Genomic DNA, 16,100 nt, shown 5'->3' with positions numbered 1-16,100 from the left:
AGGTTTTGTAGCGTTTGGGAATGCTATGGTGATCTTCAAGAAACCCTAAATTACTATGATCTTGGGGTTGATTTGGATAAGAATGATGGATCGTTACTTGTTCAGCTTGGGTTTTCTTTAATTTGTTCTTTGTACTTTTAAAGGTGGTTGAAGATCTGAAAATGAAGCAAGATTGTCGTTTGGTCTATGGGGTATCTTCACTTGTGAAATACAAGCCACCTCATCAAGCCATTTCACAACGGTGAAATATAAACAAAAGTAGAAAACTGTACTTGTATAACTTTTGTCTTCAGTAAAACACCAATCCACTTCAATAAAGGTGGTCAAAGGTTTAAAAGTAAATAATCTATTTACATCAATTATTAGATTTTTGGCTGAAGGGAACCAATCTAACAGCACAAAACACATGTTCATTTTGATGTCCTAATAAAAACAATTTATTTATATATAAGAAATGTAAAGAAAAACACCAACAAGAGATGCTTATTGGGCCAGTTGCAAATTTTGTTAATAGAACAAAAAGTAGGTGTTCTCAAGAAACTACAGCATACATCTCTATAAGGAATGAAGAAATGTAAAATGTAAATACATTTTCTCTGGTAAAAAGTCAAAGAAAGACTTCAGGAGCACCAGTAGTATTATTATAAGGTACCTAAAGCTGTAAAAGTAGTTCAAGATTTAACCACCGTCTATTTCCCTTCTCCCTGTACAAACATATTTCTTTCTATCATCTCCACTAACTCCCTCCCAAGTAATCACCAAAAATGGAACCCAACTCATGCATCTACCAGTCCTTACACCATTATAATTATCGTTTTTTCATGTTCAAATCTAATGGTGATTTTTGCATTTCGTATACATACATTCTTACTCATCACATAGAATAGAATATCTACTTCACTAGAGTGTCTATGTCTTTACCTGAAAATGTACAAATCATAATTATTATTATTATTATCATGATTATTTGTTGGTGGTTGGTAAGACTAAGACATACCTTTTGATCTATTTCTTGTAGTAGTCTTTTCAGCTTCAACATTTTGTAAATGAGGAGCAATTAACAAATCCAATTTCACCAGCCACAATGCAACCGCAGATGATGTTTGTGGCATACATCCAAAACTTGTAATAACATTATCCCCATCACTTCCATACAACCACCCCTTATTGATCGCACCAACAAAATCACCAAGAACCTACATAAGATTATATATAACAGTTATAAGTTATATATATACATAATATATGTAATATAAGTCCACTAAGTTTTTTTTTTTAAAATAAAAATACCTGTAGCAACTCCACCAGAGTTGAAGTTCGTCTTAACCGCTTCACCCATAGATTATGAGCACATTTCGTCCAAGCACCCACCATTGCACCCTCAGGCATACATGACTACATTTACATATATAGATTATATAAATGAAAAAAATACAAGAAATCAAACAAACAGATATGGGTCTATGACTCACCTCAAGTGTGTATGCTGCAGCCTTGAGTGACTGTAACTGTGATGACAACACTTTATGTTTCGGAAACATATCGGGTGCTGACTCATCCCGACACGTGGCAGCATGAATCGCGTATCTTTCTTCCAAATCAAAATCAACCTCAAACGTCGTATGACAAATCCTACAATGTTTCTCATCTCTCCAAAACAAATCATGACACCTTTCACACCTCGCAAGCGAATCAAGAAACGATTTTTTTCCATGTTTCACAGCATTAAGAACAGAATGAAACGAATCCCATAACCAAACATCAAACTGTTGAAGGCGACACCATTTCTGTTTAGCTTGTTCCCTGTTTCCAACAGTGCTAGTGGAAACAAGATTATTATTATCTATATTTAGGACGCCCAGTAGGTTGTCCACGTCAGACACAGCAGATGAGCTGTCGTCTCGGGAAATACTCCTTTCAGATTCAGACGAAAGGGCAGGCTGCCCGTGCCCGACTCTTGCATCACTTGACATGGATTCATAAAGAAGAGCTGCCCGTTTCTCCAAAGATGAAAGAAGATGACCTTCTCGTCTTCCCCTTTGATCCAAACATGATAACAAGTTGGCTAATGCCTGTGACAATTGACAATTTTTATATTTAGTTTTCTTCGATTAAGAAAAAAATAAAAAAATAAAAATAAAAAAAGGTACCTCTTCTGTTTCGATAACCTCCCAATGACCATCTTCAGATGATTCAAAGTAAATCCTTTTGTGGCCTGGATCACATGTGGTACACGGGCCCACGAAAAGCCAGTATCGATTATACCTTCTATCAGATCCCAAAAATATCGATTGCATAGGATGTAAATCATTTATAACTTCTATTTCTGTTGCATTTTGGATTAATGAGATAATTGCTGATGAATCAACAGGTTGCATATCTTGCATTTCATCTTTCTCACTATGAATCAGCTGATTGAACTCGTTCTCAAGTTGCTTTGATGTTGATCTCTTTATTTTTGCTCCAGAACCAATATGATAACCATTGGGAGGAACACACTGAACACCCGATAATGATGATGATGATGATGATGACACAGGTTCCTGAAAGATTATATGAATTATGATGCAGTAAATTTGCAAAATACTATGAAAGAAATTATATTAGTTAACTTACCTCTATTCTTATACTGGAACCTGCTTTTAATAGATCAATCAGAGCCAAAAGAGCATTCAATTTCTCTTCAATATTTAAATCTGAATATTCACCTTCCATCAGTCCAGACAACCACATTTCTCCAGGATGACTCTCATCGATTTCAGAAGTTACAGTTAAAATGTTGTCTTTGCTTTTAATGTTCTTTTGTCCATTTTCACTTGACATTAATGCCCCTGAATCATTCGGATTATCATCAACACTACCACAGTCTTCAAGGTCAGATTGGTCATCTTCAGTATCCTTAACAATGGAGTTGCTACGAACACGATAAGCAGAAGAAGAGATTTTCTCAAATAAGGTGATGTCACTTGACAACATTGAGCTTATCAATTGCTCAATGTCATCACTCGTGGTTGCAAGCTTCAATCCGATGATCTTCATGATTAAAAATGAAGTTATTAGATTAAATATTCAGTGAAACTGACAAGAAAAGATGTGGTAAGTTACTAATTACTTACTGATGGAAATGTAGCCAATTCGGAAATTTTCATCCCATTATTTCCTTTTGATGATAATATTGTGAATATTTCACCCTTCAGAGTACCTGGGCTTAAGCCATAACTAGCCATCAGAGCAGCTTCCTGTTAATCAAATCAAATATTATTTGCATGTGAGAGATGGTGTGTCACGTTTTTAGCAAAAACCAGCTAATATTCTGAATTTTTTTTATTACCTTATTGAGAGGTTCCTTGGATGACATGTCACGTTTTGAACCAAAGCCAGCTGAAACTAACACCTGGCGTAGTATCTCTATCCATGTCAGCGAATTTAAGGATCTTTTCCATAGTTTCAGAACAGATTCTTGATGTTCAACCTGCCAAGAGACATGCTATTATGTTAATAAGAATTATTAATGCCAAAGGTTCTTTTTGAAAATTACTATATCGCCCTCTATGATACTTACTGACTGAAGCAATCCACGATACTTCCAGTTTTTGATGATATGAGATAGATATCCACTTTCTAGTTCCTTTTCAACACCAGTGAGAAGCAGTTTCAGAAGGGCTACATTAAGTTTCCCAAGTAACAAGGAATCCTGAAAAAATAAGCACAAAGAACAAAATATAAATCCTTACTATTAAAAAGTTCATTGAGTTGATATAGTGAGTAACAACCTTATGACAACTTTCCAACACAATAAGCACTAACCTTGTCTACAAATGCTTGCGCCAGCTCATCAAGCGTGAAGGACTGGATACCGATTATTACAGCATAAGTGCTTATAAAGTGAAATATCTGCTAACAAGAGTCAGGTTAGTAAGAATAAACTTAACCCTATTTTTCATTGAAATTGGATATAAAATCTAATGTTTGTTTAAGGACCTGAAATGTACCTTGAAAAGTTTTTTGACAAGTAGTGGAGAAGAATCCCATGGTTGGACATGTAATGGTTGCTTCATTCTTATAGAGTTTGGAGGGAACTTTGCCAGTAAATCTACACCAAATTAAGAGCAATTATTTCACTTTGAAAGGTTTAATCAAGAAAAAGAAATGAAATGAGTAATAAGAAAGCAGCTAAATGAACCAGACCTTTGCAAAGGGAACAACCATGCAACCTATTTGCTGAACAATGAGCACAACATGTTAATGGATTTGATGTTGCTTGTAGTTCTCTTAGTTCCAGCTCCTCATCATCTTCTAGCATAGCATATTGACTTGGGTCTTCTTCATTTCTCCCTTCATTCAGAGCAATTTCACATATTTCTCTCCCTTGTTGCTTTTCCTTACTAACTTGTTCACATCTCACCTTCAGTTTTTAACACAAGTCAATGATAATTGGCAAGCAATATAGTAGATACTTACATCAACGTATATTAAATTACCTTTCTACTTCTGGTTGAAGACTTCTTCTCTTGTAACTTGTTCGCTAGCCTCCTCTGCAAATGAATCACTGTCAGTTGTCATGCTGGAAGAAACAAGAACAATATCTAGAAAAGAACACAAACCGTGACAGGTTGTTGTTTTCTTGACTTCTTTTTCAATTGAATAGGTGGTTTTTGTGATGTAAAAGGTGGAAACTGAGAACAAGCTCCATGACCATTGTCAACACATGTTGGAAGGTTTCCAGAACCAGGATTTATTAACCTCTGAATTGTCATCAAGCCTTTTCCAACACCATGTTTCTTCACTGGATTAGTCTCCTGGTTTGTAAGTCGCCATACCGTCATCAAACCTTTTCCCATACCATGTTTAACTGGAGCACTATCAAGAGGGGTAGTTTGGTCCTCAACATTGGTAGGCTTCAAAGTCTATGATAATAAAAAAAAATGACATCTTTAGATCAAAACTAGAATAAAACAGATGATTTGACAGCATGATACCAACTGAACAAAAAGAGATATACTCTATGTACCTTTTGCCTTTTAAATGCTCTTTGTTTTTCTTGGCAAGCACGATGTGACATCCCTGAATCTGGTAAGAACAAATAAAATATTTCACAATTAACTAGGATTTCCATTATAAAGGTGCTTCAAACTACTACCTACATTCATTCTCAGTATCAGCAAACCAAAACACAAAAACAACAATAAACAGGAGAAAACACTTAAGATAAGAAGCCTATAGAAGAGCATCAAGGGGGAGGCGGGAAATGGAAGGTGGAATTCATGATTATATCATAACCTCAGTTCAGAAAATGTTGCATACGGTTGTATCACTCAACAAAGCAAGACTGATCAACATACTAGGAAGTCAAAAGGCTAACTTTATCTGTATAGCGGAAAGATTGATAACACTTTTAGGAAGCCACAATATCAAAATTGTCAAGTGCAAATGAATTGAAACACACGATACAAGTTGCTGAAACTGATTGCTAACGGTATCTCTGAAATTATTAAAGCCTTCAGACATTTCCGCTCGAATTGAATCCGCGAAACATTAAATCAATCGCTGAAATTAACATTCCTCCGCCTATAATTACTACAACTATACCAAATAAGAGATTGAGAAAATGATTGTAATCACCTTTGACATTACAGAATCGAAAAGCATGAGAAGGAAGATTATCAAACTCCACGCCGAGGGGAGGCCCATCTTTCCTGAACACTTTCCTCAAAATATAATCAGGAGGTAACAAATCGTCCACCAAGCGTAAACCAGATTTCGAATTCAGCTGTTGCGGCTGCTTTCTCTTCTTACGAACATTCGAATTGGCGGCAACCTTAATATTCTTTTCATTACATTTCTTCCGAGGAATTTGCTGCTTACCACGAGATTGCTTGTTCGACATCTCACAAAATTAGAAATAAGAACAGAAAGAAGAAGGCTAATTCGTTAATGACTTCTTGATTTTCATGGTGATTATACAGTCACTCTCCCTGTGTGCGAGTGTTAAGAGGAGAGAATTGCAAACGGACGAAGCGTTTGGGAGGTTTACAGGAGTAGGGTTTTGGGTTTTGTGGTGATATTATTTCGACTCATTTTTACTTTTTCTTTTTCTTTTGGATTAAAAATCAGGTTATTTTCCAAAGGATATTTTGGGCAATATTCACCCCTCCTTCCTGTAAGAAATATCGTGCGTGTTTCAAAAATATTTTTTTTTTACTTAATCTCAAGATTTTAAGAAAAAATAATAAAAAGATAAATTCAAAGCTCAAACAATAATTTTGCAAAAACCCCAAATACCCATCTTTTTTGTAGAAATCCCTGTAAAATTAACAAAGTCTCTACGAAAACATTAAATGATGCCGTTTTTGGCAATTTTGTAGGTTTTTTTATATTTTCACAGGATTTGATGAAAATGAGAAAATTCAAAATTTTCTGTATATAAACCTTAATTTTCATATTTTAAATTTAATTCAAAAATTAAACTTAAAATTCTCTGAATCCATTCTAAACACTTAAATGAGAAACTTAATCACAAACACAAATATAGATTTAAAGTCCTTATTTAAATATATTATTGATTCCAAGTTTCTACAAATCCATTCTCAAAAACTTAAATGAGAAGAATAATCACAAACACAAAATTTAGGTTCAAAGTTCATATTTGAATTTATTCCAAGTTCATATATTGTGTTTAATATGAATAAAATAAAAACCCAAATAAAACAAATAATTGAAAGAGCACTTATGTTTGTAGGAAAATACCATATGTTTGTAGGAAAATATAGTGTTTTTATTTAATAAAACATGAAAAATACCATATTTGCGTAGGAAAGTATGTGTTTACTCGTGAAGACATGAGAAAACACCATATTTTTTATTTTTATGATAACTGAGCTAAGGTCATATATTTGTAGGAAAATATGATTTTTTTTAGGAAGACATGAGATAACATCATATAATTAATTAAGAATATGGTGTTTAAGAAAGCCTATTTGGTAGCAATTTTGGCCTATGTTGTAGAAAAAGGTTGTGAAAATTATGGTTAATGGAGTCTTTTTGTTAATTTTTAGATGAATCGGGTACAATTTATTAGATTTGTCTAAAATTGTATTTTCTCTTTAAGAAATTTCGAGTATACAAACGTTTGGTTAACACCCGAGCTTGAATAAATTTTATATCCTGCAATTAACAGTATTGTTGGTTTACAAAATCAAATAAATTATAATTCTTTAGATTCTATTAAACTTTGTGTTCGAAAAATTGGTTACTTGAGAAATTTTATATCCCATTTCATAATTCTTTTATTATAAAGACATAAATGTTCTTCTACATCATCTTTATTTTAGAAATGATCCGTCGAATTAAAACATATCATCAAAGTTGTAAAAAATAGTTTTTAAGTTGAACCGGTTTAGTAATTGGTTCGAGAACACCAGTGAACCCAGTTTCTAGAATTGTTCATGTCTTTTTATTTTCTTGTATACATATATACATCAATCCACACTCCGTTATCTAGGAGATTCGTGCCCCGCCCACACTCCGTTGTCTAGGAGATTTGGGCCCCGCCCACACTTCGTTGTCTAGGAGATTTGGGCCCTGCCCACACTCCATTGTCTAGGATATTCGAGCCCCGTCCACCCTTTGTTGTATAGGAGATTCGGGCCCCGCCCACACTCCGCTACTAACAAGCATACAAGTATCACATAGAAAACAAGTATATCTATCAAGCAATCACATAACTATCTCAAATAATACTATGAGGTTCGGGCCCCGCCCACACTTGACTACTAACATATCACATATACAGGTCGGCCTTGGTGCCTTAGACCCGTTCCTACTGAAAGGGTGTAACGCCTGTGTTTTCGGGCTTGCCATTTTTAGCAATGTAATAGTCTAGGTTAACCTCTGTAACCCGTTTTGAAATAATAAGATTGTATTAATTAAGTATTGTGTGTTTTGTGCTTAATTGCTTAATTATGTGGTTTGATTAATTAAGAATAAAAATAAGCGTCAAAATTTAAGTGTAAAATAAACTTAATATCTTTGAATAATGTTGTAGTAGTTGAAACGAGATTTCCGAATATATATAGAATGCCCAAATCTGACCTCGTATGGAGAAGTTATGATTTATCGAAGTTTCGGCTTAGCGGTGTGCAGCCCGAAATACTCGATTTGAGATCGAGCGGTTTTTAGCCGAAGCAATCTAAACGAGAATCGAAGGTCTCGTTGTTGGTATCAAAGCGATAAAAAGTTAGGCGAGAACGGACGTCAAACGAAGAAGTTATGAATTTATAACGAAGTTTTTCTGTCGCGGCCTATTAAAAATAAATAATAAAAATAAAGTCGAAATTAGCCGATGGAGTCTAAACGAAAGTTGTAGAGCGTAGTCTCACCTTCGCGTGGATATAAAAAACGTCGAAAACGGAGTTCGTATGAAGAAGATATGAATTTCCGAAGTTTATTAATTATTTTGTATTTAAATTTAATTGAAAATTCAGAGGCATTATCCGAAGACGAGTCACCGGTCCGATGCGACGTACGCCCCGCGTACTCCGAAGAACGTCGACATTTCGGATGACGCATGCAGTGACGATTTCGAAAGCAGTACGCCCCGCGTACTCCGAGGCTCCAGCCTCCTATAAATAGGAACCGAAGGCAGCCGAGTCTTTTGCCAATTTCCTCTCTTCTCTCTCCCGTTTTGCATCGTTTTGCGTGCCAGAAATATCCCGAAGCCCCGATATTGTTCTCAAGCCCCGAGGCAAGTCCCGAGATCCCGAAGATCCCGAGAAGTGCGGTTCCCGAGCCGAAGCTCTGTCCACGAGAAGTTTGATTTTTGAAGAGATCTTCCAGATCTGCTGAGGATTACTACTTTTGCAAGTCGTAGTGTTGTCCGATCATCTTCTGATCAAGTGAGTGTGTGGTTACTTTCTTCTAACGCATAATTATGAAGTATTTTATACGGAATACGTATTATGTGTATAATTTTGTGGTTATGTGTGTGAATGTGTATTCACTTTCTTCTAACTCATAGATATGATTTATTCTCTATGAGATATGTGTTGTGTGTGTGTGTGCCTCATCTGTTATGTGAAATATGTGTTGATTAAAGCATGCTATACAGGTTTTTAAACTATGTATACAAAATGTATATTTTATGTACTAATATGTTGGGTAGAACGTGGGTAGATAGTTGGTGTGTAATAAACAGATAAGAGGCCTCGTTGTTGTTTGATTTAGTCATCTAGCGGAGTTTAGATGACGACCACTGGCTATTCTAGACAGTCTTGTGGAAACATTAGCAGGTTCTCCACCTGTAGGTGTTAATGAACTTGGGTGTTCATTTGCTGTACTCCATCCCCCTCATGGTTGCCTTATTTGACTTATATTGCTGAGGTACCCCAGAGGCATGTGTTGTCGCCCTGATGATATATTCTTAGACTAGGTCCCTTGTGTTAGTTGTTTTAGGGACATAAAGTGAGAATAACGGGAATGGGTAATTGGGTTATTGTTGGTTGGTGAAAATTAAATATGATTATTGTGGGTTGAAAACCCTATATGCTCACCAGGCTCCCAAGCCTGACCCACTCAGTTTCTTTGTATTACAGGAAGTGGCGCGAGGGCATGAGATGGATGAATCATCAGTTGTTTTGTTTACAAGTCTGTATATGTATATATTTGTTGAATGACTTGTAATGTTATCGTTTATGCTTATTGGTCTGTATCGGAACATGACACCCCGAGTTTTGATTATATAATGAAAAATACATTTCTTTTATGAAATGCTTTGGTAAACATTGTTTTATCATGTTTTGTTTTTGGGAACAAATTCCGCAACTCTTTCAAATCAAAAGGATTTACTCTGAAAATATTTTAAAAGCATAAATGAAAATCGGTCTTTTCTGGCCGAGATTTTGGGGATGTCACAAAGGGAACTCATCTCGTATGACTAACTGCTGAAAACTCAAGTGAGGAAGCCCTATCTACTGCTCCGGCGACTCTCCGGCTATCGATTCCATAACAACGCTTAATCAAAATATGGTAATTCTTCTTAGGGTAAAATGACCATTTTACCCTTTGTCAAAGTCAACATCCTGGTCAAATTCAACCTTTCAGGTTGCCCTAACCCGCCGAGTCAACCTATTGACACGTTGAGTTCTAGAACTCATAGACCCTAACATCGCGATTCGGCTCGCCAAGTCACCCTATGACTCGTCGAGTTCCCAGGCTACCCATCATCGCGACTGGACGAACTAACTCGTCGAGTCGTCCTCATACTCGCCGAGTCCTAGCATAATCAGAAAAAGGGACAAGATGATCCACTCGTCGAGTTCCTTGGCAACTCGCCGAATTTCATGAACATCATCGGAGATCCTCGATCGGACTCACCGAGTTCCCTTATGAACTCATCGAGTCCCTTGCAGATCTACCCTAAACAGTTGGTTTCACACTTCTAAGGCTCCAAAAAACATATCCATATTGTTTCCATGGTCCATTTGTATAAAGTTGGATACTTGACGGCTGCGCACGCCTCAAATGGACCCAAACTCAAGTTATAACAACCTACTTCCATGAACATGACCATTGCTTGGACAAAAACGGGTTCAACACCTCCTATATGGTTCTAGCGGCTAAATATCACTAGAAAAAGGGATTTCTTGGCATACAATCCATGGAGAGTAACTCATTCTTCTCAAAGGGGCCAAAAAGACCCATAAATCAACACTAAAAGAAATCTAGGGTATGGGTTATGAAGCTAAGAGCTTTTTACCTCAGAAGGTTGCCAGAGATGGATGAAATCCTGGATCTTGATCTTTCCACAAACTTGATGGATCCAATCTCTTCCAACTATCTTTTAGATCACAAAACACACTTAAAATCTCAACAATCACTCGAGGATGAACCTCACAACGAATTAGGGTTTTTGGAGGACATGGAGGCTGGTAAGGGAGGCCCAAAAGGAGTTAAGTGGCTTAAATTGTTGGATTAGTGTATAAGTCCATAACTATAATTGGTATATACTTGACCCCACCCAGCATGGTCCATTTGGGTTGCATGGCATCATGCATTTGGATAAACTAAAATGAGAGAAATAACACTTAAGGTTTATTAATATATTATAAGTTCTAATATATTAATAAGATTATTTAATTAGTATTGATCAAGAATTAATCTAGAATTAATTAAGTGATCAAAAGAAGACTAATTAAATACATGGGTTGATTGTGTAAATCATCCATACTTATATAGTGGACTGTAGCTCCATGGATTATCAAGTTGGGTTAAAACCCATAGGATGCTCAATGGATGCTCCATGGGGTATTTGAGCCCATGGATCCAAGGAAATGGAAAGTCATGACAATTAGGGTTTACCCTAATTGTGTCACACTATATAAACATATCATTCTTGTCAAAATCGGCCACTAAGTCTATGTGTGGAGAGCAAGCCGATTCCATGAAGTGATGATTTCTCTCTAAGTTATTCCAAGTGCATTTGATGTTGTGTGAACCATTTGAGGTGTCACACTTGGGGCACTAGGCTCTCAAGCTACTTGGAATCAAGCACCAACAAAGAGGTATGTATTTCTACTAGTTTCTATATTACTTATGCTTCATAATATGCTAGTTAGAATAAATACCTTGGAAATTGATATTTGAATGTATAATAGAGAAACACATAGATCCAAGGTATTTAGGGTTGCATGTACACCATAGGAGTGTTAGATTGCTCAAAACCCAACATAAATAGGGTGCAAAACCCCCAAAATAGGGTTTCCTACTGACGGACCTACTCGTCGAGTCCATGCTTCGACTCGCCGAGTAGACCATTTAAATCTCGCGTCCCATCTGGCATCTACTCGACAATTTAGGGCTACCAACTCGTCAAGTAGCTTTTACAAAAATGAATATTAATTGAACTGATGCGTACCAGGAATGGGGCATTATAGGCTGTCTAAGAATGAGAGGGACACTGATATCTAGGGCATTATGTTCTTTATATGGTGCTTAGCCCCAAAAATTAGGGTTTAGGAACTCCGAGCCTACGTTGGGCGTACTTCTCGTACGTTAGGCGTACTCCTCCCACACCTGCGTCCACTTACTCCTCTACATTGGGCGTACCCCTAGCTTATGCTGGGCGTACTTCCGTGTTGGCCACCTTGCATGCATGGTATATTCTTGCCACTTTTCTCCATTAGGGACCAATATTGCCCATAACTTCAAAGTGCTATAACTTATTCATTCTAAGCCCGTTTCCGACGAACTTTATATCCACGAAAAGGTGGCGGGAAGCTCTACACTCCTAGCCACACCCCTAAGCCTAAAACCTTCCAAATAAGACCCGAGACCCATAAAAGACCGAATCGCCTATACCCTTGGCCTCTAAAAACACAACCAATTACTTTCAAAATTGGGTGTTACACAACTAGTAATCGATTGTGGTTTTTAGATTCATGAAAAGCTTATTACAAAAATATAAAAGATGAATAACCATAGATCCTATATTAACAATTATAGATCAAACATTGAGAAATTAGAGAATTAATAATCATAAATCCACTCCCATGTATATTTGTTTCCCTTCACCATCATATCTTTGTACTTTCCACCGTCGTTGTTGGTAATGTAGTAGCATCATCTTTGTTTCTCTCAATTTTCGTTGCTACCATATACTTCATCATTTTTGTCGGTAATGTAGTAGCAGGTGTCTAGATTCTACTTTCTAGTACTAATTTCACGTGTTGAGCAAAAATAAAGGGTGTAAGAGGAATGAAGGGGTTGGATGGACGCGTCAATAGAGTGGTCATAAAAAGGCGAAGGTAGATAGGTACTCACCGAAGGTAAAAGATATGGTTGAAAAGAGAGACATTGATGAACGAAGATTTGAGTATATAAGCAAAGGGAAAGGGAACAAATTAGAGAGTGATAAGAGATGGTGCTTTGTGGTGTAGGCATCGATTTGAGATGCCAAGAGGGTTCGACATGTCATCTTCATATGGGCTAGCAGTTTTAGAGTTTTTTTTTTTTTAAATCTTTTACATAAATGGTCCTTATAGCATAGTAAACAAATAATAAAATACAAAAATGTGAAAAAGAAATGTAAAAATATCTACAAAAATTTAACAACATTTTTTGACGCGGTGTGTCGGAATGACCATTTACACAATATTGTCAAAACAAAAAGACTAAGTTTGTCTTTTTTTTCTAAAGTTAGACTAGAAGCGTTTATTTCCCCATACCACAGGGACTATTTATGTAATTTTGTCTTTAAATAATTAAGAGTTTTAAAAAAGAAATAAAATCCGAGCTCCAAAAACAAGTTCAGAATGGGAGCAGCCGGTTGCGGTACTAATTAATGGCGCAGTTACTCTAGACTCTAGAGCCTCGAAAACCCAGCAGTCGCGCACCCTCCAAAGACAAAGTCCAATCACCTTTTTCTCTCGATCTTTCTTCCTGTTAGCTTTTTCTCAGCAGTCAGGCATCCATGTCGACCTGTATGTGTTGGAAGCTTTATATAAATAGCTTCATATTGTCTTGCAAATAAATCAAGCCAGCGAGGTTTCTGCTCTCTAAAATTCTCTCCCTGTCAAACATTTTTACGTGATAACTTGCATATTAATGGAAAAACGGCCTACCTTCGATCAAGGGCGAAATGGGATCATACCGAAGGAATGGGGAGAGCTCAACTACCAACCATCACCAATAATGGGGGAGAGGTTTGATCCTGACTACTTTGTACCTGATAATTCGGCATCCGATACCAGGGATGTTGTCTATTCCCTTGGATGGAAGTACGCAGCCAATCTTGATAACGAAGAGGAGATTGCCTGCATGTACGCTAGTACCATATCAGCTTTCGCCCTTGAACTGGAAGATGAGTTTTTAAGGTCCATGAAAGGCAACAAAATACGTCCCCACCGAATTCATATCCCAAGTCAAGCAAAAGCGAGCCGAATAGCACTGAACGAGCAGGAGAAATACGGGCCAGATAAGAAGCTTGTGCTTTTCGGAACTGGCCTGCATATTCTGTTTAAGAATATTCACATGGTGAAAGAGGTCAATTATAACCGATTCGTGACAAATAGTATCAATGTGTTAGGAGGAAAGCTGGGCATGCCTCATGAAGTGTTAGCTCGGCTCAAATTCCCACTAACTCATAAGCAGGCTTGTGCTGTGGTAGGAGTGTTTTATTGCTTCGAAGGACTGAAGGCCAAAATCATAAGGTATATATCTGATGTCAGCATGTAAAGAAAAGGGTAATCTGTCTATTGTTGCCAGTTATATGTGTGAAATTCTGGCTTGGTCTGAGATGACCGTATTCTTCACTATCAAAGAGATGCTTCATGAAACCAAGTCGCCTGTTTTGCAAGACATGTTTATACAACACGAAGTTACAGCATTCTATTGCATCAAGAAGAAGATTGACAATTCTGAGTACCCTCAGTTCTTTCGCTACATCTGCAGAGGGTTAGACGATATGTATTTGGAACGAGAGAATTTTCCTGTTTTAGCATTGGTGGCTGAAACTGTGAGGTCTGATGAACTCAGGGCTTCCTCATCTGAACAGGTTGTTGCACAGCCCAAGGTAAGTTCAGCCAATGTTGAACGGTTGGTACGTCGTCACCGAAGCTATGTTGCACTAAGCAAAATCAAGTCTACTGCTAAGTAATTTTCCTTGTTTTTCTTTAAGTTTCAGTATATTAAGCTATGTTCAGGCATGTTTGCGATCCATGTATTGTCTAGGTTGGCAATCTTTTTTTTTTTTTTTTTTTTTTGTAATGGTGGGGGGTTTAGTCATGATTGAAGTAAGGCGGTGGTATGTTTTAGGATCTTTAATATAAGTAATTATCCTTGCCTTGTAATTTTCAGTATATTAAGGTAATATTAACAAGGCTTTAAGTTCCAAAATTCAGTCAAATATATAAATATTATTTTTCTGTTATTTGCATGGGGTTCATGAAAGATAGAAGAGATGGTGTTGGATCGAATATAGAATAACCGCTACTTTGGATAAAGATTTGCAACTTAAATAAAAGTTTTAATTAAGCACCTTATTATTTTTTGAAGCGTATTGTTACGATAACACCTGCCAAATATCTATTTCCCGTTATTCAAACTCTCGGAATTTTTGAGAATTATCAAATAACTCAAACCATTACAAAAATTTGCAGTGTGTGTAATTTCTTTTTGAATATTTAAAATTATTATCTGGGATACTAACTTTCTGAAAGCTTAAGGTTAATTGTAACAAAATAAAACTACAAAATTAATAAAACTGGAAGTGTTCATTTAAAAATATAATGCATAAGAAGCTGTTTCAAAAGTTAAAGAATTCATTTTAGTAAAATAATCATGTATGATATCAACTACTTGTTTTTCCAAGTATATTTAAAACATAGTATTTTGTTTATGAAAGTTAACCCCTCTTAAAAGGAGACGTCTTATATGGACGGGGATAGAGATATTTCATTATTACAAAAGCAATGTAAAAAAATTTGCAATTTAAAAAATATTCATCAATTTGACATATTAGCTAAAAAGATAGTCTTTTTAGCTGATAAATTAATGGATAACTGTTAATCTAGCTTTGAATTAAGCTTAACTGAAAGGAGGCTTGGTATATATCCTAGATGACATGCTTTTGCCCCTTGCGCTCTGGTGCATGAGATTATAAAGGCGGCAAGAGAACTAGGTATCTCAACGAGTCTCTCTTAGGGAGGGAGGAGGGAGTCGTTTCCATTGAACCCACCACTACATCAGCTTTTCTTTTTGATTTTGTCTTCATCTTTCGGAATTCACAACACACGGAAATCCTATCTTTTTCAACCCACTCAATTGAAAAAAAAATATTAAACAACTAAAGTACAAGTCTTAAAACATATGGTACAAGAGAAAATAAGAGAGAGAAAGTAGAGAGAGAGGATGAAGTGAGTTCGTGAAACCAATTAAACAACCCGCCGAAGACGGAGTGGTACCGACGGTAACTCTATTGCTAATTAAGAATTTACCTTGATTATTTTGTATATTTTTTTTTAATTAAGTGGGTTGAGAAAAATAGGATTTCCGTGTGTTGTGGGTTCGGAAAGATGAAAAAAAAATCAAAGAGAAAGCTGATGTGG

At 36.4% G+C, this 16,100-nt stretch overlaps 1 protein-coding gene across 1 annotated transcript; it reads right to left on the bottom strand.

Annotated features, from left to right (window-relative positions):
- Positions 1-483: 483 nt before the first annotated feature.
- LOC111916320 (homeobox-DDT domain protein RLT3) lies at positions 484-6,045 on the bottom strand. Its single transcript, XM_023911964.3, has 16 exons — positions 5,623-6,045; positions 5,012-5,070; positions 4,605-4,907; positions 4,482-4,535; positions 4,189-4,405; positions 3,993-4,093; positions 3,808-3,894; positions 3,563-3,694; positions 3,332-3,472; positions 3,117-3,239; positions 2,617-3,033; positions 2,151-2,543; positions 1,473-2,072; positions 1,291-1,395; positions 998-1,196; positions 484-921 (listed from the first exon to the last, which is right to left on the bottom strand). Exons 1-16 carry the CDS (start codon positions 5,885-5,887, stop codon positions 893-895), a joined length of 3,225 nt encoding a protein of 1,074 aa, XP_023767732.1. The 5' UTR covers positions 5,888-6,045; the 3' UTR covers positions 484-892.
- Positions 6,046-16,100: the final 10,055 nt, after the last annotated feature.

The sequence above is a fragment of the Lactuca sativa genome, chromosome 2 (genome assembly GCF_002870075.4).
Source record: "Lactuca sativa cultivar Salinas chromosome 2, Lsat_Salinas_v11, whole genome shotgun sequence".
NCBI lineage: Eukaryota > Viridiplantae > Streptophyta > Magnoliopsida > Asterales > Asteraceae > Lactuca > Lactuca sativa.
Note: the sequence above shows the minus strand (reverse complement) of the source record. Positions and strands in the feature narration are given on the sequence as shown.